Raw genomic sequence first — 14951 nt, forward strand, 5'->3', positions numbered from 1 at the left:
ATCGTGTGTAGATTATGCATTATCTTAAAATCATTTATTTTACTATTAAAATCCAATTCCAACAATATGTTGTAAAACGGAGATATGTGTATTTACTATTTACCCTCATTACATCATTAATTTAATTGGAAATTAAGGAGTTTTGGCTATCGTGTTTAATGGTTAAAAAGGAAAACTGAAAGGAGTTGGGTGTAATTTGACCAAAAAAGAATCTGAAAGGTAAGTATAAATAAAGCTGGTTTCTCTTTCTAAAGCTGGCATGGCCTGCTTTCGCTGGTTTTAGGAGAGGAATTAAAGGAGGGATTTGCTTCCATTTCAGCTATCAAAAACGACACTTGTTTTCATTCCTCTCCGTCTCCATTCTTTCTCCCAAATTCTTTCCTTTAGGTTTAGGGTTTCTCTCTCCCCCCCCCCTTGGCATTGCAGTGAAAAGCTATAAATCCAGCTCTTCCGTTTTTTTCTTCTCCAGGTAATCGGAAATTTATTTATTATTTTATATGCATTTCCCGTCATTTGGGCGATTTGATTAGCGGATTAAGATGTATCCCTTTTTATGTTTTAGGTAATTCTGATTACATTTTATGTTTGTTTGTTTGCTTATTTCGGTTCGGTTATCGAGAACTTTAAAAAGCTTCTTCCTCTTCCTGCTATTCTCAATTTTTGAGAATGAAAAACAAATGCATAACTTTAGTTTAATGGGAAGCAATTACGTGAGAATGGGATTCCTTATCATTTTATTTATTTGCTTTTGTCGTCTGCTTTTACCTTGTTTTTTTTTGGGTGGACCATTCATTTAGAGATTAGACAAAGTTAACAAGCCAAAGGTGTCTTACATTGTTCTTTTTTGGTTCAATATTTTTTTTAACGATGGGGATTAGACAACATTGCGTTTAACTAATCTGCGAATGGATTGAGTTCAATTTTTTAGTTCTTTTGAATTTGGTCGTTCTAAGTTTCATGTATAACAGGTTCAAGCTAAAATAAGGCTAGGGTTTAACGTGATGGATCAGTTTTGAAAAAGTTGAAGTTGTCATAGTTAGTGGCTTTTAGTTTGACTCTTTTGGGTGATTCTTTTTGTTTAGGATTTGCAATTTTAGGCATAAAAAATGAGATCAGAAAGTGCAGAAGATGTTGCCTTGAAAAGTGCAGAGCCCCCTGATCCTGATGTTCTCGAGATTGACCCAACCTCTCGATACATAATGGTAACCTTATTTTTTTTTGGTAAGGTTATTTTGAACTTTATACCAATTTCTATTTGGTTATTGTGGGAGCATGCGGAAAGGACAGATACAGAAGCACTTAATAATGCTTTGTAGCTAATTATTAAAGAAAAATCTGCATTGAAGCATCTTGGACTTTTGTTTTGTTTAAAATGAATTGAGTATTAATTCTGAACTTAGGAAATAGTGTTATTTGTAGTTTATTCATTTGATTTGCTTTTGTTTAGGAAATTTGATAATTTCAGTCTATTTTGATTTTCTTGTTATGATGCTTTCTTTCTATGACCAAACTAAATTTTCTTCTGTTGACCACCATTGTTTCACCTCATTGACTGATATGAATTCTAACAGTATAATGAAGTAATTGGAAAAGGTGCCTTCAAGACAGTGTATCCTTTTCCTATATTATATCGGAGGGATTGGATTATTATCGCTTTTTCTTTACTAGCATGTGTGTGTTAACAATTTGGTTGATAAGAAATGCTATAAACAGAAACGAGCAAATCATTTTTTAGTTAAGAGTTAAATCTTTTCCCGATAGGCTTTCCTTGATTTTATAACCAATCAGATACAAGGCATTTGATGAGGTTAATGGAATTGAAGTGGCATGGAATCAAGTCCGGATTGAGGAGGTTCTACAGAAGCCTGAAGACTTGGAGAGACTGTACTCTGAAGTTCGACTCCTGAAATCACTGAAGCATAATAATATTGTGAGGTTTTACAATTCATGGATTGATGATAAAAAGAAGACTGTCAATATTATAACTGAGTTGTTCTCCTCAGGAAGCCTCAGGCAGTATGTTTACTCCTCTTATCATATTTCTGCTGAAATCCTTTCTTTTACTTTATGGTGAAATGAGCCTTGTAGTTAGTGTGTGTGATACGTGATTTAGGTATCGTAAGAAACACAAGAAGGTTGACATGAAGGCTGTGAAGAGTTGGGCAAGACAAATTTTAACTGGTTTAGTTTACCTACATAGCCATGACCCACCAATCATACACAAGGATTTGAAGTGTGATAACATATTCATTAATGGCAACCAAGGTGAAGTTAAAATTGGTGATCTTGGGTTAGCAACTGTGTTGGAGCAATCTAATGCCAAAAGTATTATTGGTATATTTTCCGTTTCCTGTAGTTTCTTTGTATGTTTATGTTCATCGGATTGTGGTATACCAATTGTCTTGATTTGTATTTATGTGGATCTATCCTTGTTTTTGGTCACCAATTCTACTCTTTTTTACGGGATAGGTACCCCTGAATTTATGGCACCTGAGTTATATGATGAGAATTTCAATGAACTCGTTGATATTTATTCCTTTGGAATGTGCATGCTGGAGATGGCGACTTTTGAATATCCCTACAGTGAGTGTAGAAACTCAGCTCAGATATATAAGAAAGTTTCGTCTGTAAGTTCTTTTACTTTATCTTGTAAATGCCGGTTAATCCCTAACATTTGCAAATACCTTACTCCGTCAAAACTTTATAGGGAATTAAACCTGCTGCACTCTCTAAGGTTAAAGATCAAGAGATGAAACTATTTATTGAGAAGTGTTTAGTTCCAGCATCTCAAAGATTATCAGCAAAGGAGCTTTTAGTGGATCCCTTTCTTCAAGCTAATGGATTGGCAAAGAGTCGTCCTTTCTCACTCCCTGACATTGTTATGCCCAAAAATGGAGCTTTTGGAGATCGCTGCCTCATGTCAGAAGCACCTGCTTCCACACGGAATAGACCATCCTCTTTGGATCTTGATAGTGATACTGAGCTGCCTGTTATCAGTTTTCTTGATAATTCCTTGGATGTTGAGGTGAGGAGGACTAACAAAGGTCACCTTTTCTTGTTAAAAGGCGAAGAAAATGATGAAAATTCTGTATCATTAATCCTTCGAATAGCTGATCAGAATGGTAAACTGATAGTCCAACTGGAAGCAACTCCACTTTCATTTACACTCTTTACACTTGTACATTTGTTACCATGTCTTTTTTCTGCTTACGTGCAGGTCGGGTGAGAAATATTCATTTCCTCTTCTTCCTCGATAGTGATACTTCCCTCTCAGTTTCAAGTGAAATGGTAGAGCAACTGGAATTAGAAGATCAGAATGATATGTTCATAGCAGAATTGATTGATTTACTGTTACTAAATCTGACTCCCAATTGGAAACCTCGTGTTTCCATTGATCATCTAGTTCCTCCAGCTAGAAGAAAAGCTTCAAGAGATCATCAATACTCACAAGGGCAGACTTCCTTGGGGGCTTCCCAACATACTGCTGAAGCCACCACAGTAGGTCCTTGGTCTGTGGAAGTTAATGGAAAAACATCTCATGACAAGTTCATGGCAGATGATTCAGCTTCCGAGATGTCATTTACTTCTGCAAACTCGTACGAGTGGAACGATAAACTTAGCTCCGTCCATTCATTCATGTCTGCTGAATTAGGGTCTGTGTGCAGTAATGGACATGGCTTCAAAACAAGTTCAAGCAGATTGTTGTCTGAAGCAGAATTATCATTCCATGTTGAGAGCATGTCGAAGTACCCAGAATCTTCTTCCCCTACTTCAGGTGCGGTAGAAGATGAGGAGTTAAGGGTGGAGCTGGAAATGATTGAGTTGCAGTATGATGAGGAAATGAAAGAAATATCAAAGAGAAGACATGAAGCTATCATGGGCACGAGAAGAAGATTGTCCAAGAAGAATATGGATTCAGTTCACTAGTCCAAATATATATAAAAGAATGTGCAAATGGCCCTGCAAGTGTACATATTTTATTACTGGGCAGACGATCTCCTTTTCCTCCCCCTCCTTTTTTTCTTGCTGGAGTGGAAGAGGATGTGAAATGTTAATAAAACAACTTGTCAAGTTTGTTATTCATTTTGCTTTATACACTTGAAAATGGAGTTTAATAGATGACAAAAAAATCAATTATTTGAGTTATAATAAAATGATGGATTAATGCAAAAATAAGTCTCTAACCTATATTCTAAGTTAATTTTAGGTGCATACAGAATTTTTCGTTAAAAATATGTGTTTAATGTTTCCAACATTACATTGTTAAAATTTAAAAAAAAATTAATTAAATCAAATTTTATTCACACTCATATTGTTGAATATATAATAATTATTTGATATAGTATATATCAAATTTCCTTGGAAATTACCTGTGATGAAGATTAATGTATAGGTTCCTTTTATTATATTTTCTATCCTTCATATTTTATACAATCTTTTTCTTGGGGTTGATTTAATCTCTACTCCTAAAAGCCTAAACCAAGTTTCAATCATGTGATGAATATCCACTGTCATCTGTATGGTGTGTAGATAATTGGTTGGTTCATTGTTAGTAATTTATGATCGAACATAAAAAGTTAAATACTATTGACATAACAATGACAGGAACAAAATATGAAAACACTTTAAACATATTAAAAGAAACGAAATTACCTGAACCACAGATTAAAGAGTATGTAATCATCTTTACTTGTTGTTACAAGAGGAGAAGAAGAAGAAGAAGCAATCTATTCCTTCTTTGAGTATAGGATAAGAGAGTTACCAAAATAAACGAAAACAGAGGCAGGTGAAATAATTAATAAACATCTTCTGTATACACAAGGTTGCTCTCATACATTTACAATTTTGCATATAAATCAGATTAAGAATGCAGACAGTAAGCCTCACTCACCTCTTGGTCTCCAAAAATGGACTGATTCATTCAAGGTGTTGTGAAACTTTGAAGGCCAAGGTCATTGTGCTTCCTTGAAGGAGCAGAAGAAGCGGGAACAGTGAAACTCTTGTGCCTAACAGTGGGCAAGGATCCCAAGAAGTGACCTGTTGCTGAGTAAACAGATTTTGGCTTCACTTTCGAAACCTCGGTTGAACCATGGCTGCGGGTAACAATCATCAACAACAATAGCCAGAGAAGTAGGATTCTGGTATGAGCCATGATGCAGCTGAACGAGCAAAAGCTGGAAGGAGAGAAAAAGAAGCTTAACTTCAATGGTTTTGATGAGCAAAAAGGTGGTAAGACAGAGAAAGCAAGCCTCACTATTATTACATGGGACAAAATTCTTCAATTCGGATCCCATATGAATATTACTTATTAAATATGCTATATTACTTTATTGATTCACATGATATAATTTTATCTATCGGAATATAATTTCAAAAAGTAATATTATATTATTTGATTTTAATTTATTTGATATGAGTGTAAGAAAATAATATTTACTTTGAGGAATATAAAATTAGCTGAAAGAAATTTTATTAAATTAGTCATATATCTTCTTTTTAGTAATTTATATTTTTAATATTAAATTAAAAGTATTTATATAAAAATTCTCTTTCTCTTTTTTCGCCTTTACAATTTGTGTCAATTTTATTGATTAATCCAACTTTCCTTTTTAATTTGGTTTAACCGACGGCGGCACCTGTTTTAATGTTGGTTGCTGCCCACCAGTTATCTTTTTTTTCTTTGTTTTTTTAATAAGAATAATTATGTCTTTGTGACATGTTCTTTGCCTTTATGATACGTTTATATTTACCTTTGTGGAATGTTTTATCTACCTTTTGGTAGCTTACGGTTTTTTACTGTTGTTTACGGTTTTTTGTCGTTGTTTTTGTTTATCGTTTTCTCAGGGTTGGATTTGATATCACCACAATTAATCAAGATGCTTATTTGTAATCATGATGATCTTCCCTACTTTGGAACCTCGAATTGATTTGGATACGCGTTTTGCGATCATATATAGTTTTCTCATGTCGCTTGACTCTTATTTGCGGTTTGTTGGTGGTCTTTAAATAGCTTCATCCCTTTTTTTAGTTCGTTTATCGATGTAGTTAGATTTTTTCGTATCTTTATTTTATTCATGTTTTTTGTTAGGTTTTTTTTATCTTTTTCTTTCTTTGGTTCTTATGTGATCTAGGTGACTAATTTCTCTCTCAATGGTAATAGGAAAATATCATAATTATATTTTAGGTTTACGGTTATGCTTTTAAATCTTCATTTTAATTTGTATATTAGAAATGTTTTTAAAAATTTCATAAGCAAATAATTATCTAAGTTATAAAAATTTGATTTAGAATTGAAAATTCAATCCTAAATGAAAGTCAATTTCTTTTCAACAAATGTCAAAAAAACATATATATTTTTCCACTTAAAGAACCTAAAAGTAAGATAATTTTAAAATTTTGAGTTTTATTAAGTTCATTGTCAAATTAAATTTGAGTGAATTTAAGTAAGTTAGGATAGTTTTATTGTTATATGTTTATAAGTTAAACTCTCATATAAAAAAAATAAAGTTTAAAGTTAAATTAAATTTAAGTTATCTTAATTAAATTTATGTTATGAATTTTTTTTATAAATTCTAAATCTAATTTTAATCTTATCTAGAGGGGAGGGGAATGGGAGGACTCGAGGGATAGGAAGGGGAATGTGTTAGGAAAACCATGTTATTTCTCACATGAACAAAATTTTAAAATTGATCTAAAACATCAAGATTAAAACTGTCGAAATTGCATAGCAGACAAACCTGTCAAACTATTGAATATTAAAACACAATGGAAAAATCCAACATTGAACAATAATGAAGAGAAATCGCCAAATTTACGAGGTTTAACAAAATATCATCTACTCCTCGAGCACTACCAATAAATGATAACTTCACTATCAAGAAAATATTACAATAAAATGAAATTCCTTATAATTCCCAAAGTATTACAAACAGAAAGAATAGAGAAAAAAAATGGGAGAGATGATTTTTTGGATGATTTCAAATGAAAATGCTTATGCTTATTTATAGTTGATTTCTAAGGACCAACTTACAAATAACCTAATAGTTTAGGTACAAAATATGAATTTTCTCATGTACAAAAGTTGGCCACTTGTCGACTTGAATCATCTTGCCAATATTTGGTGTCTATCATAGCCACTTGTCAACTTGAATTTATTTTTTTAGCAGTAAATTTAAACTTGAATTCTTTAGTGGTAGCAAATTGAAACTTTGATGTTTACTAAAGTTGACCAACATGTTGACTTTCCAACTTGTAGGCTTGTAAAATTACATGCCTCACATATAATAAATCTCCACCTTGTCTTGAAACTATCAAGCCTACTCAACTTCTTAAACTCCCTAAATCTGATGAAGCTATCCTTATGTAGTGCCTCTAATTGCAGTCACAAATGTCGTACACCCGAGGATGTTAGGATTTTTAGGATGTTAATCCAGTTCAAACAATGATTGAACTTGATTACTGTTATCACTTTGGTCATTATATCTGTAGGATTTTCTACCATCACAATCTTTTGAAGTAGAACTTTTCATTCTTTAAGGATCTCACGCACAAAGTAATACCTCACGTCGATATGCTTAGTACTTGAATGCTAGACTTGATTTTTCGAAAAATGAATAACGCTCTAACTATCACAATAATGATTAATGTGACTTTGAACTACTCCCAAGTCCTCTATCAACCCGTTAAGTCAAATTACTTCATTTACAGCCTCTAAAATTGTCTTGTACTCTGCTTATGTAGTAGATAAAGTCATCGTAAACCGTAAAGTAGACTTCCAACTTATTAAGGCATTAGTAAGAGTAAGTAAATACCAAGTAATTGATCAATGCTTGTCCAAATCACTAGCATAGTTGGAATCAACATATTCAATCACAAATAGACCAAGTGTTTTATCATATGCAAAAATTAAACCAAAATCTACAGTTTGTTGGAGATACCGTATAATTTATTTCACAACTTGTCAGTGTTCTTTTCCAGGATCATGCATGTAACTACTCACAACTCCAACTACATGTGAAATGTCAGGGCGTGTACACACCATCACATACATCAAGCTCTCAATTATATAACATATGAAATTTTTTTCCATATATTCTCGTTCTTCATTAGTTTTAAGAGACAACTGAGAACTAAATTTCAAATGAGAAGCAAGTGAGATACTTACATATTTGGTTGTTTCAGTTATGTTAAAATATTGTAATACCTTTTTAAGATATTGCTTTTGAGTCAAACATAGCTTGCCTCTTTGTTTATCTCTATTTATCTTTATACCAGGAATCAAGGAATCATCTTGGTCTCACCTAAATCTTTCATCTCAAACTTTTGATTCAACAAAGCCTTTAATTTGTCTATCTCATTTTGACTATTCGAAGTGATTAACATACCGTTAATATACAAAAAAGATAAATAAAAGATCCATCTTATATCTTTTGCAAATACACAAAATGATCGTATTTGTTTTTGGTGTACTTTTAGTTCCTCATAAAGCTATCAAATAGTTTGTACCACTACCTCGGTGATTACTTCAATCCATATAGTGATTTGTTCAGTTTACAAACTCCTTTCTCACAAACACCATCTTTGTATCATTCTGGCTGAGTCATATAGATATATTCTTCTGAATCATTATGTAAGAATGTCGTCTTGAAATTAAGTTAAGCTGGTTCTATATTCAACAATGCTACCAGAGGCAATGATATTCTAATGGAGGAATGCTTCAGAATAGGAGAAAATATTTCATTATAGTTGATTCCCTCTTTTTAAGTGTAGCCTTTAGCTACTAATCTTGTCTTGTAGAGAACATTTTTTTTTGCTAGGAGATTCATCTTTCTTTGTTAATAGCCACTTACATCCAATTACTTTTTTATCTTTAAATAATTGCGTTAACTTCCAAGTGTTGTTCTTTTGGAGAGATTGTATTCCTTCATTTATGGTATTTTTTTACTTGTCACTTTCCAAGCTTTCTATTACTACTTGGTAAATGATACTGATATCATCATCAATAACTGGAAGAGTATAGGTTATCATATCAACAAATCCAGCAGGTCTACGAATTTCTCTCATTGACCTTGTAATTATAAGTGGTTATAGTGCCTCTAATGATTCTTGGGTTTGAACCTCTTCATCTTTTGATTCTTCTATTAGAGTTGAAGAATTAGTTGCATCAATTTCTAGGCTCATCGTTTTATTAAATTCCACCTATTTTAGAGTATGAACCACCTGCTACATAGTACTACTTGTTTGAACAACTCTATTTGTTACATCTTTTACTATGACAAGTTCATCAAAGTTAACATCTTTGCTATAGATTATCTTCTTGATGTCTACACATCAGAGGTGGAATCCCTTCACTCCATGTGTGATTCCCATAAAAAGAGCCTTCTTTACTCTCGGATCATGCTTTGATTATTTCACATGATATTAATCAGTTGATCCAAATACATGTAAGGAATCATAATTTGTAGCATGTTTTCCAAACTATACCTCTAATGATGTTTTCCACCTATTGTCGATAATGACAAAATATTGATGAGATGGCCAGCATATGTCATAACCTAAACCTAAAGTGTCTTGCCTAACTCAACATTAGATAGCATATATCAAAAAGTTTTTAATGGTGTTCAATTCATACACTCTGCCACTTTATTTTGTTATGGTGTATTTCTAACAATGAAGTGTTGAACAATATCATGCTCTTGACAAACATCAAAGCATATATCACTTTTATATTCCCCTCAATTTTTCATCCTACGTTATTTGATCTTTTTACTCGTTTGGTTCTCAATCTTATTTTTTCATTCAAGAAAAACTTAGAGTACTTAATATTTAGACTTCATCAAATACACCCAAACTCTTTTTAAAAAATCATCTACAAAAATTACAATTTAATATTTTTCTCCCAAAGACGGTGTCTTGATAGAATCCCACACATCTATGTGAATATAACTCAAAATAGAATTCATATTATGTATAATGGTGTCAAACTTGACTCTATTCTGCTTTCCCAGAACACAATGCTCGTAAAAGTTCAATTTGCAAGCATATTCACTTTTCAACAACTCTTACTTTCTTATAATTTTCAATGATTTCTCCCCAGCATATCCCAACCACATATGCTACAATTGGGATGTGTCTAAATTTTCGCAACCATAAGTTGCTGCAATTGCTCCAATAATTGTACTACATTGGTAGTGATACAAATTTTATTCTCGATGCCCTTCATCATCATAAGTGTGTCATATGTGACTTTCAAAACTTAATCTCTCATAGTAACAACTAAGCCTTTAGATTCCAAAACTCCCAATGAGATGTGATTTTTCTTTAACTAGGCATGTATCTAACAATAGTCAGAACTCTGATTGATCCATTTTGATTCCTCAATTAAATTGAACATAACTCAACAATTTTACAAGCATTGTTGTTGTCTATATAAACAACTCATACATTTAGTTCTACTAAATTGGAGAATCACTCTCGATTAAGGGATATATGATAGGTACAACTCGAATATAATATCATCTCATCTAATTGGAATATTGATGAAGAAGCAACCTATGAAGCAACCAATGATATGTCAGAGTCATTGGCGTTATGCTTTGCAACACATGTATCTAGAGTAGTTGTTTCTTTCTTCTTCAGCTTTGAACAATCTTTCTCCCAATGACATTTCTCATGACAAAAAGAACATTCATCTTTCTCAGTCTGGACTTCAACTTTGATCTCCATCTCCCTTTTAGCTTCTGACTTTTTGAGTGACCACTTGCCATATTGATATTCGTTACTTCATACTTGTTCTCCAGCTTGGTTTTCTTTATGAGCTCAAAACATACAAAACAACAATTATATCTTTAAAGGATAACTTTATCCTTACCATGAAATAACGATGTCTCAAGGTGTACAAATTCATATGGAAGAGATAACAACAACATTAAAGCCAAATCTTCATCTTTGAAGGTTTCATCCATGCCCAATAAATTTGTCACTAGCTCATTGAAGGCAATTATGTGTTTATTCATACTGGTGTATGGTTGATAATCAAATTTGAACAATCTTTTCTTTATGTGAAGACGATTCTAAGAGCTTTTATTTAGGAAATTTTCCTCCAATGATTTCCACAACTTACTTTTGCAAGTCTTGTTCTTGTAGTCATACTTCTGCTCCCTATAAAGACAAGATCTAATCATGTTGTACTCCAAACTATTGATTATTCTCCATTATTTCTCATCTATATATATGGGTTTTTCTTTCTCAATGGCAATGTCTAGACCTTGTTTGAATAAAGTGTCTAACACCTCGCTTTGCCACATGCCGAAATAACCATATCCATCGAATTGTTTCATCAATAAATTTGTATTTGACGTCACCCTTCTCATCGGTCTGGATGAAAAGCTTGTTTTCTCAATTAATTCGTATTTTTTCATTTCAAAGCTAATGGAGAATCTTTAATATCATAAACTGAATATTTTCAGTAATGGAACCACCAGGATAATTCTAACTGAAGCTATTATACAAACTAAGTTATTTGCCACACGAACATAATTTCAAAATTGATCTGAAACATCAAGATTAAAACTATCAAAATTGCACAACAGACAAACCCGTCAAATTATTAAATATTAAAACATGGAAAACCCCAATATTGAATAATAATGGAGAGAATACACCAAATTTACGAGGTTCAACGAAATATCTTCTAGTCCTCATACACCACCAATAGATGATAATTTCACTATCAAGAAAATATTACAACAAATGAAACTCCTTAAAATTCCCAAAGTATTACAAAGTGAGAAAATGGAGAAAAGCAAATGGGAGAGATGATTTTTTTTTGGATGATTTCAAACGAAAATGTTTAGGCGTATTTAAAGTTTATTTCTAAGGACCAACTTACAAATAACCTAATAATTTAGGGATCAAGGATAAATTTTTCCATATGCAAAAGTTGGCCACTTGCCAATATTTGGTGTCCATCATAGTCACTTGTCAACTTAAATATTTTATGGTAGCAAATTTGAACTTGAATTCTTTAGTGGTGGCAAATTGAAACTTTGATGTTTACCAAATTTGACCAACATTTTGACTTTTTAACTTGTAGGCTTGTAAAATTACAAGTCACACACATGACAGAATGTTCATAGTGTGTCTAAAACCCATGACCCAAAGGAATGAGAGAACAAAGGTGAACAATTGTGTAATTTTTTTTTAATTTTACAATATTTAAGATTGTTGGATGAGTGAAAACAAACAATTGAAATTATCAATAAAAAAAGAATATTTACTGAAAAATGATAAAGAAATTACACCATTTGTCCATTTTTGTACTTGTAAGTAACAACATAAACTAATAGGCCAACATGTCTAAGCTGAATTTGAGTAGAGGAAACAGTAAAAAAATCAAATACCAGTTTATCGCAAATATGGAAGACCTTAAATTATTTGTTTAAAATATTTTTAATTTTTATTAGTTTCTTTTATTTAATTTAAGTCTTAACATATAATAAATCTTCGTTTATTTTTACTTAAACAACTTGATTTCTTTCCCACTTCAAATTAAAGGGCCATTCGAGTAACGGGTATCCCCCTACACCACCCTTCCCATAGGCCATTGGCCATGCCTGAATAACTTTCCTTTGCCATGAAGTTTGCGTGCATATACATCAAATCATAATCTTAAAATTTGTAAATTATTATATATTTTAAATAATTCAAGTTTATAACTTATTCAAATTTTTATAAATTTATCTCCTAACATAAAATCACATATTTGTCCCTAGTTATATCTAATATGGATATATAGGGAGAGAATTGACATGTCACATACAATAGAAGAGTGAGTAAATGCACAAACACTTCAATGCATGGATGGTATACTCCTGAATCCGTCTCCGTCTCCATCTCCATCTCCATCTCCATCTCCATCTCCATCTCCATCTCGATTGATAGATACAATGCCACTCCTAAAGAAACACGAATGGACCCAATCCAGGATTCATCTTGTTGCTACGTTATAATCAGAGCGACTGATGCATTCTTGTGATTGCGTGCACAATAAATGTCTTGAGGCTGCATTATTTTCTTCATCTCCACACTCCAAACCCCAACCTCGAGGAAGAGAGATAAACTGCCAGAGGGAACTAAATGCATTTGTCTGATTGAAGCTAACCTCATAAACCCCCACATTCATTAAATACCCTTTACTCTTTCCTTTTTTTAATGAATCTCTTCGAATTGAAAACAAAATAAATATGTCAAAGTGACAAACAGACAATAATATGGCGTATAATAAAGACCAAAGATATCAATCAAGGTTTTGTTCCTCCTTTCTTACCAATTTTAGTGCTAGTTATTACTGTCAATAATTTTTTTATTCATGAAGGACTAATCGTGTCATTTAGTTTAAATGATCGATTAATCGTACTGTTTAATCTAAATAATCAGTTAATCGTTATAGCGGTTATAAGTTTTTTCTAATTATAACCTAACCATTATGAAACGGTTAATCGTTAGTGGTTAACCATATAAATAGTTCGATTACAGGTTAACTTATAATATTTTCTTTTCAAAGACAACGCAACATGAACATTTTAAAATTTTATAATTCATATTATAAAGTTATACTGCAAAATATATCATCATTAATAGTACTTTAAGTTCATCACATAACATTTAGTAATAGTTTAATACATCATCAAAATTTTATAGATAATTATTTAACAAATATAAAATAAGCACGACAACTCAAAATCTCTAGGATAAAATCATCAACGCCTAAGGTCTTCATTGACTTCATCCAAAATGAAATATAACTTATCAATCATAATTGTTGGTTGAATGATTGTGAAATCCTTCATTCATATATTTCAAAACATGAAACATATTAGGAAAAAAATATAATGTAATACTAACAAATTGAAGATGAAAAAGAATTGAGAATTAAATTAGAATTTACAAATACTAATCATCCCCTAAAACTATAATTAGAAATTTAATTTAGGGATAAAAGCTAGACTTTACTTCTCCTTCTGTTTTGTATTTTTCTTAAAAATATAATTATAAGTATATTCTATTAACGATTAATCGATGATAAAAAATTCGTAACCGTAACCATAACTGTTAATCGTTATTTTTAGTGGTTCGATTAACTGAAGCTGTTTAACATTAACGGTTCGGTTAAGTAACCTATAAAATATAGGGTAAAGTACACAAATGGTCCCTCAACTATAAGGTACTGCTTTATTTCATCCCTCAACTATTAAAAGTTACAAAATAGTCCTATGACTATAGAGTGTTGCTTTGTTGAGTCCCTCAACTATTAAAAGTTACAAATTTATCACTTAACTATTCATTATGTTCCAAACTCGTTCTTTTCCATTAAAAAAATGATTAGTGTTTTGAGTTGAATATTAATTTGTTGACTGAAATATGATAAAACTTGATTCCAGAATCTCAAATGACTATCATATCTTAGACATCATGTTAACGTCCAGCTTAAACAACTGTCAATTTTTTAAAGGAAAATTATGGGTTTGGAACATAATTAATGGTCAAGTAACCATTTTATAACTTTTAATAATTGATGGATTAAATAAAAGCAGTATTCTATAATCGGGAGATCATTTGTGTATTTTACCCTTAAATATAACAGTTACACCAGTTAACTAGGGATTATTTTGAACACCCCTATGTTTTTATTTTTCTTTTGTTTTTAATAAATTATGTTTTTTATTTAACAGTTACGGATTATCTCACGTTTTGGCATATATTTTGGTTTTCTTTTTTTATCGTTTGGTTGTTTTTGTCATTTATTTTTTTTAGGATTTGATTTGACGTCGTCGTGACTGATTAAGATGGTGTTTATTTGTTATCATGTTGATCTTTCCTGTTTTGGACCCTCGAATTGGATTTGGATACACAATTTGCGTTCGTAGATAGTTTTCTCACGATATTTGACT

The 14951-nt window shown here is 31.8% G+C and overlaps 1 protein-coding gene across 2 annotated transcripts; it reads left to right on the forward strand.

The window, feature by feature from the left end:
- The first annotated feature begins 249 nt into the window (after nucleotides 1–249).
- LOC120196478 (probable serine/threonine-protein kinase WNK7) lies at nucleotides 250–4040 on the forward strand. Of its 2 annotated transcripts, XM_039198293.1 has the most exons (9): nucleotides 250–469; nucleotides 1083–1202; nucleotides 1572–1609; nucleotides 1789–2016; nucleotides 2114–2334; nucleotides 2470–2627; nucleotides 2708–3122; nucleotides 3218–3648; nucleotides 3691–4040. In XM_039198293.1, the coding sequence occupies exons 2-9, from the start codon at nucleotides 1107–1109 to the stop codon at nucleotides 3925–3927; spliced, it is 1824 nt and encodes a 607-aa protein (XP_039054224.1). In that variant the 5' UTR covers nucleotides 250–469; nucleotides 1083–1106; the 3' UTR covers nucleotides 3928–4040. The 2 variants fall into 2 exon arrangements, with proteins under 2 accessions (XP_039054224.1, XP_039054217.1); XM_039198286.1 differs by having other exon boundaries at nucleotides 251–469; nucleotides 3218–4040.
- The last annotated feature ends 10911 nt before the right edge of the window (nucleotides 4041–14951 follow it).

Source organism: Hibiscus syriacus, unplaced genomic scaffold (assembly GCF_006381635.1).
Source record: "Hibiscus syriacus cultivar Baekdansim isolate YM2019G1 unplaced genomic scaffold, ASM638163v2 tig00004630_pilon, whole genome shotgun sequence".
Taxonomy (NCBI): domain Eukaryota; kingdom Viridiplantae; phylum Streptophyta; class Magnoliopsida; order Malvales; family Malvaceae; genus Hibiscus; species Hibiscus syriacus.

What these genes read in the sequence shown, in the direction of transcription:
- LOC120196478 (XM_039198286.1), top strand. Translation starts at nt 1,107, where the DNA reads ATGAGATCAGAAAGTGCAGAAGATGTTGCCTTGAAAAGTGCAGAGCCC. An exon ending in AAAGGTGCCTTCAAGACAGT is followed by an intron (nt 1,610 to 1,788) that starts GTATCCTTTTCC and finishes ATAACCAATCAG; the next exon opens with ATACAAGGCATTTGATGAGG. An exon ending in TCCTCAGGAAGCCTCAGGCA is followed by an intron (nt 2,017 to 2,113) that starts GTATGTTTACTC and finishes TACGTGATTTAG; the next exon opens with GTATCGTAAGAAACACAAGA.